General features: G+C 36.1%; 1 protein-coding gene across 1 annotated transcript in view; it reads left to right on the forward strand.

Moving 5' to 3' along the window:
- The first annotated feature begins 974 nt into the window (after window positions 1-974).
- The window catches only part of LOC104546084 (orexin receptor type 2-like), an 18,929-nt gene continuing 13,924 nt past the window's right edge, over window positions 975-5,979 (forward strand). Inside the window, exons 1-2 of the mRNA XM_010191377.1 lie at window positions 975-1,148; window positions 2,372-2,615. Coding sequence (XP_010189679.1) covers window positions 999-1,148; window positions 2,372-2,615 — 394 coding nt within the window. The 5' untranslated portion in view covers window positions 975-998. The remainder of the gene's footprint in view (window positions 1,149-2,371; window positions 2,616-5,979) is intronic.

Genomic DNA, 5,979 nt, shown 5'->3' on the forward strand with positions numbered 1-5,979 from the left:
AGTACAATGAGTCGTACTGTTTCCTTACAAGAATTATTGTGGTGTTTCTGGAAAATTTTGTGCATCGGTTTTTAAAGTGCTTTTGGCGACTGAATCTAAAACATTCAGAAGCTATTGATTGCTACAATCCCTCTGAGCTTTACTTCAAAAATTATTTTTAAAGTTATTTGTAGGCTAGTTTCTCAGACTCATTTTTGGCATTTGTATTGTATTAGCTTATGAATTTAGTGCAACCATATTAAAGGATTTGCCTCATTTCTAAAAGCCCTTCAAGTTGAAAAAGACAGGAAAGAAAAGATATAAAACAAGCTTTAAAGGCACATCTTGCAGAGTTTTTGCTGCATGCTGCTTTTGATCACAGTAATCATCATTTAAAAATACCACATTTAAAATAGGTAGCAGTTAACACTGTAAAAATTACCTTTATTTAACTACCTCAAAACACAGTTGCCCAGACAACTGTTACAGATTCTCTGCAGATGCAATAGATATATCATGCCATCTTGGTTGTCGTCTTGATAGAGTTTACAAGGTTTCATGTGGTAGTAGTTTGAATTAACCACCCTACTATCATAAGAAGGCAAACTTCTACAAATGTAGATGTGTATTGCCATAGACTAGAGACAATGGGTTGAAATAGATATGAAGAGTACTGTGTGAATATGTAGTGAAAATAGTACTTACAGTACTTACTTTACTTACAGTAAAATAAACTGGTTCATGTATCAGATTATTTCCCTTGCTGTGGTCTGTGGAAAACTGCTCTTTGTGTACCAAGATTCTCTCTTAATGCACCCTCTTGTTTCTACTTTAAAAGAAAACACATGGTTCTTACACTGAATTACATATTCAGATATCCTGCATTAAACAAAGGAGACACATCTCTTTAATTCTGCAAAGCTAAGCATTTTCCTGTTGAAGCATTCCTTAAGTCACTTCTGTCTCACTAATTTGTCTTTCCAAATACAGTCTGCATTGCAGTGTGGAAGAATCATCACATGCGGACAGTTACCAACTATTTCATAGTGAATCTCTCTCTGGCTGACATTCTGGTCACAATTACTTGTCTTCCAGCGACTTTAGTAGTGGACATCACAGAAACTTGGTTCTTCGGGCAGCCTCTCTGCAAAGTGATTCCTTACTTACAGGTATTATTTTACTGTGTTTGTGTACACATTACCCATGTTACAAAAGAGAGAAAGAATAGCATCTTCCTAATAGTGAAAATATAAAGCAAGAAAAATGTCCGCAAATAGAATTACAGTCATTTATACTCTGTGTGTGGGCCTGAACAGCTACACAAGTGTCCAGGACAGAGAATCCAAACTTCTAAAGGAAGTCTGGGCTTTCATATATGTTTAGTGACTTACTTTGCATATTTTAGAAATAGTCAAACTATCAGAGTTCGCTGGGAGCTGATCAGATTGTCTGCCTTAAGCAGTAATTGCCACCACTGATTACCACTGATTAGTTATGATATCATTTGCATCAAAGTGAATGACAAATAACTTTTCTAGGAATAGCTAGTTAGATGAACTGACTGGGCTTACTAGAATGACAGGTGCTAGGCCTTTCAGTCATTATAAATCAAGAGAATTTAGCAGAACTCTGAAGGTATGCAGGTGATCAGCTCTGTGCCTCCAGCACAACTTATATATTCAGCAAATACCTGTTTGATTAAAGAGCCACATCTTGTCATCTACTCAGTAGAATCAAAATCACAAAATTTGTTTCAATGCCTCCATTCTAGTGGAAAAAAATCCAAAGAGAAAGTGAAATGATCACCTAGTGTACAGAGTGAAAAAATAAAACCAAAATGACAGGTTATTTCCTATACTGAAGAGAAGATAAAATGACTTAGTCTGCTTTAAGCTGGTTGATATTTTTTTCTTGACACCCTGAACTTCCATTGTTTCTGTGAAAACTCAAAGGGCAAAATGATGGTACCAGTATCCAAGTATAACACAGAAAACAAACAAACTTGTTCTACAAAGGAAAAAAATATCAGTTATCTAATGTTTTGAAAGTAATTTTTGAGATAAAGTTTTGCACATTCTAAGTTGCATAGATTTGCTTTTTCAGAATCTGATCCTGCTACATTTACTCAGTTTGGGTAGCACCCTAATCTCTGAATTGTCCTGTTGGTTCTAGTGAGACTACAGCAGATAAGGATACTGTTGTAATTCTGTAATAAGTGATTTGAAAACGAGTCTTTTCCCAGGAATAATTTCTATTTAATAATTGCAGATAAAAAGCTAACTGTGTTGAAAATAGGAATAATTTTTTAAACTCTGGAAAAAATTTACAAGAAATAGTTTTTAAAGCTCTGATAAAATATATTTGCATTTATGTAATATTTCCTTTTCTTTAGACAGTTTCAGTCTCTGTGTCTGTACTAACACTTAGCTGCATTGCTTTGGATCGATGGTATGCAATTTGTCACCCTTTGATGTTTAAAAGCACAGCCAAGCGAGCAAGGAACAACATTATAATTATCTGGATTGTATCCTGCGTCATAATGATTCCTCAGGCTATTGTTATGGAGTGCAGCAGTGTGTTCCCAGGATTAGCCAATAAAACCACCTTGTTCACAGTGTGTGATGAGCACTGGGGAGGTGAGTATGTCATTGACCATAAAGACTGAATTTGTACTGCTGTTATGTAACAAAAATATCAAGGCATACTAATATGCACTCAAGCTCTATAAACACATCACAAAATGTTCTTAATTATATAGGCTTTCCTAGAACTACTGTTTTTCACATACTGAGAAATTGTATTTTCTTTTGTATTGCTAAAACTTAAAGTACATTTGAAACCAAGCTTCAGTGAATGAGGCTGGCTTGTGTCTTGACCATGTTAATGTTTCCCAGAGGGCAGAAATGTTCCCACCATTAAATGCTTACGCTTATATAATTCTGTGATCCATGGACAGTGCAGGTTTACAATGACTTCAGTATTTAGCCTTAAGAAATAACTACACAAGAACAGAATTTCTGTTTACCTGATATATTACGTTTGCTAATTGCTCATATTTGACTAGCTTTTATAGATATCTCCTGGGACTGCAATGCAAATTGCATGTCATTACAGAATTTATAGAGATGTAATCGACACGGGGTAGCAAGTTAGTCTAAAATCTGAAATTTGTTATGGACAAGATCATTTAAATAACTTTGTAAATGTAATCATTTACTAATTATTCTTTCCAGATTAACTTTGAATCTAACTCATTCTGTATTTGAATTCAGCTGTTAGAAGCCATAAGGGTTGCCAGGGAGTAACTACTTCTATTTTGTCTCCATTCACAGCAAGTGGTGTTAGCCACCCACCCGAATGGTTAAGACTCAACTCTGGTGGGCCTTGGCATAACTCCAATGCTAATAGAGCGAATGAGTTACATGCTGTGACTCTGACACTGGATATATTGACCATCGATAAAACCATTATTCACACACAGGAAAATAAAGCCAAGTTTGCCAAAGCATATCACAGAATCACAGAATCACAGAACGTTAGATAAATAGAAGGTGCGTGTTTAATAGCCTCCAGTCAGACTAAAACACAATCAGATTCTCCCCCAGAGGTCTCTCTCTCTAGAAAATTCCAGTCCTGTGAACAATTAAGATAAAATACAACTGGATCACCTGTACTTAATTATCATGATAAATTAAACAGCTTGAACTACTGAGGGCTCTTCCATGTGCTGTTTTGAAAGTTCCCCCTCCTGCAGGGCCACTGAGGGATTGATGAGAAGACATTGGCTATCACATTCCCTGTTCTTTATCTCCTTCATCCCAGTTTGTCCTCTGGGACAAGGCAATGGGGCAAAGATGGCCATTAGCTACCCAGCACTCATTACAGACAAAGATGTGCTGAGAATTTGCAGGTTATAGAAGCCTCTGTTAAGCTATGAGTATTGTATTTGCTGTTTCACTGAAGAGGACACATCAACTTTTTACTTCCAGTGATCTTCCTTCATCTGTGAACAATTTTGTATTCCAGTCTGCTGTTGGATGCTGCACTATTTATGTAACTATTTTCTTTCACAGCATTCACTCAAAGTACAGTTTATGTCCACTTATTTTGGCTGCAGAACTAATTATCTGTGCCTTCATCACTTCAAGGTTAGATCTGCAGCAAAGATTCTTTTAATCAAGCTAGAAAATGAAAATTATAGAAAGCACTTTAGTTAATTAATTAGGGAGTCAGCAGAGTATTTAATCAGGGAACACAATCTCAAAATTTCCAGATTTCCATTGGCCGCTTTTTGATTCCCTTCAGGAAAGTGTTGCTTTCAAACTACAGAGTCCTTAGTAGCCTCAGAACTATTTTAGAGTGCCTGTCATTCAGTGCTGCACTGGAATAGTTGCAGCACACAGAAATGTCTGAGCTGAAACACCCATTATGCAAAAGAAAAAAAGCTCCCACCTGTTTCCAAGACACTCCTATGGAGTGTATTTGTCCAAAATGAAGTCTATTGATCTTCAGGTTATGTAGCAAGCCTTTTCTTGGATGTTTGGAGAGGTAGAAAAGGGTATAACAAAGAAAGGTATTTGTGCATAGAATGAAGTTATTTTTGTGTGTAGCTTCAGAAATGAAGTACAAACACTAAAGAATTATTTTTTTCTTTCTTTTTTAATTTATATTGGGCATGAAATGAAAATAATTTTCTCATTATAAATGTTAGAGTTTTCTGAAATGGGAAGCTTTTCATTCCACCTAAAGATAACAATCCTATTTTTGTCCTGCTGCCTTTTTAATGAATTATGCTTCTAATGATAGTGTACCATCATTGCTAGTTATTCTGCTGGTGCATTTCAGCTACCCATAAAAAATAATCCTCTCCACTTTCTAATAACAGCTTATCATAGTAACTTGAGAGAAGAACCCTTATGTGTTAAGTTACAAGTAAGTTGCTCAAATCATGGAATTACTCAGTAAATGTAGAGTTAACCATATATCATCAATGAGGACAAAATCTTTTATAAATATATATACACACATTAACATCTCTTTCAGACTACGGAGAATAAGAGTGTCGTTAACCACAAATAATTTCCATTCAGCTGAAGATATCTAAGGACAACAAGTTGGACCAAAGCATAGAAGATGCAGTTTTTCTACTGAAAACCTGGGTTTGAAATCACAAAGACCTACAAACTAAAGAAAAGAACAAGGCAGCAGTTTGAAAAGACTGATGAAACTTAAGGCCAGAAGAAGGAATAAAGAGCTAATATTTTAAAATAAAATAGTTGTCTTTTTATTGGATTTTGTTTTGCCTTTTTGACTATGAGCATATCTAGGGTCAAATAAAGCTGACTAGGAGTAGGTTGAAGGAGAAAGGAATTAGTGTTCCTAAGAATAAGCCATATTTGCAAAGAGAAAGTGGAGATGTAGCTACTGCACTAACTAAGAGACCCTGAGCAAATTCTATAGGAGAGCAAATTTATGTGAAGAGGAAAGAGATTATATTTGAGAGTTTACTGCTTTCTTTAGAACTGTACATAATTTATGCTGTCTAAAATTAGGGTACATCTGATGAAATCTCAGTGTCATGTATACCTTACATCCCAAGGATGTCAAACTGTGAATTGTCAAGGTTGGGACTGCAAAAGAGGGTGCTTATTCTGGAATTATTCAAATTCAGGAAACTCTGGGCCACTGAAACATAAGGTGCTATGGAGAGCTTACAGGAAGCCATGTCCGGAAAAATGCCAGAAATGCCAAAGCAGGATACAGTACTGTGCCCTACCCAGACTTAGGGCCACCTGCTGAAATCCATACAAGTCTGATGAGTGTCTGGAAGGAAGGTCTGATCAACACTGTGACACTTGGGCTCCTTAACGGTGAACAAATAGTGGCCACCCCAACTAGTAAGATTTCAATTATGCTATTGGAGAGCTGCCAGCGACTGCAAATGGAGCAATAGCTCAACCTAAGACAGTGCTCGATTTCTTTTTAATTGCTTCTGGCATT

This window comes from Mesitornis unicolor, unplaced genomic scaffold (genome assembly GCF_000695765.1).
Source record: "Mesitornis unicolor isolate BGI_N332 unplaced genomic scaffold, ASM69576v1 scaffold16479, whole genome shotgun sequence".
Taxonomy (NCBI): Eukaryota; Metazoa; Chordata; class Aves; order Mesitornithiformes; family Mesitornithidae; genus Mesitornis; species Mesitornis unicolor.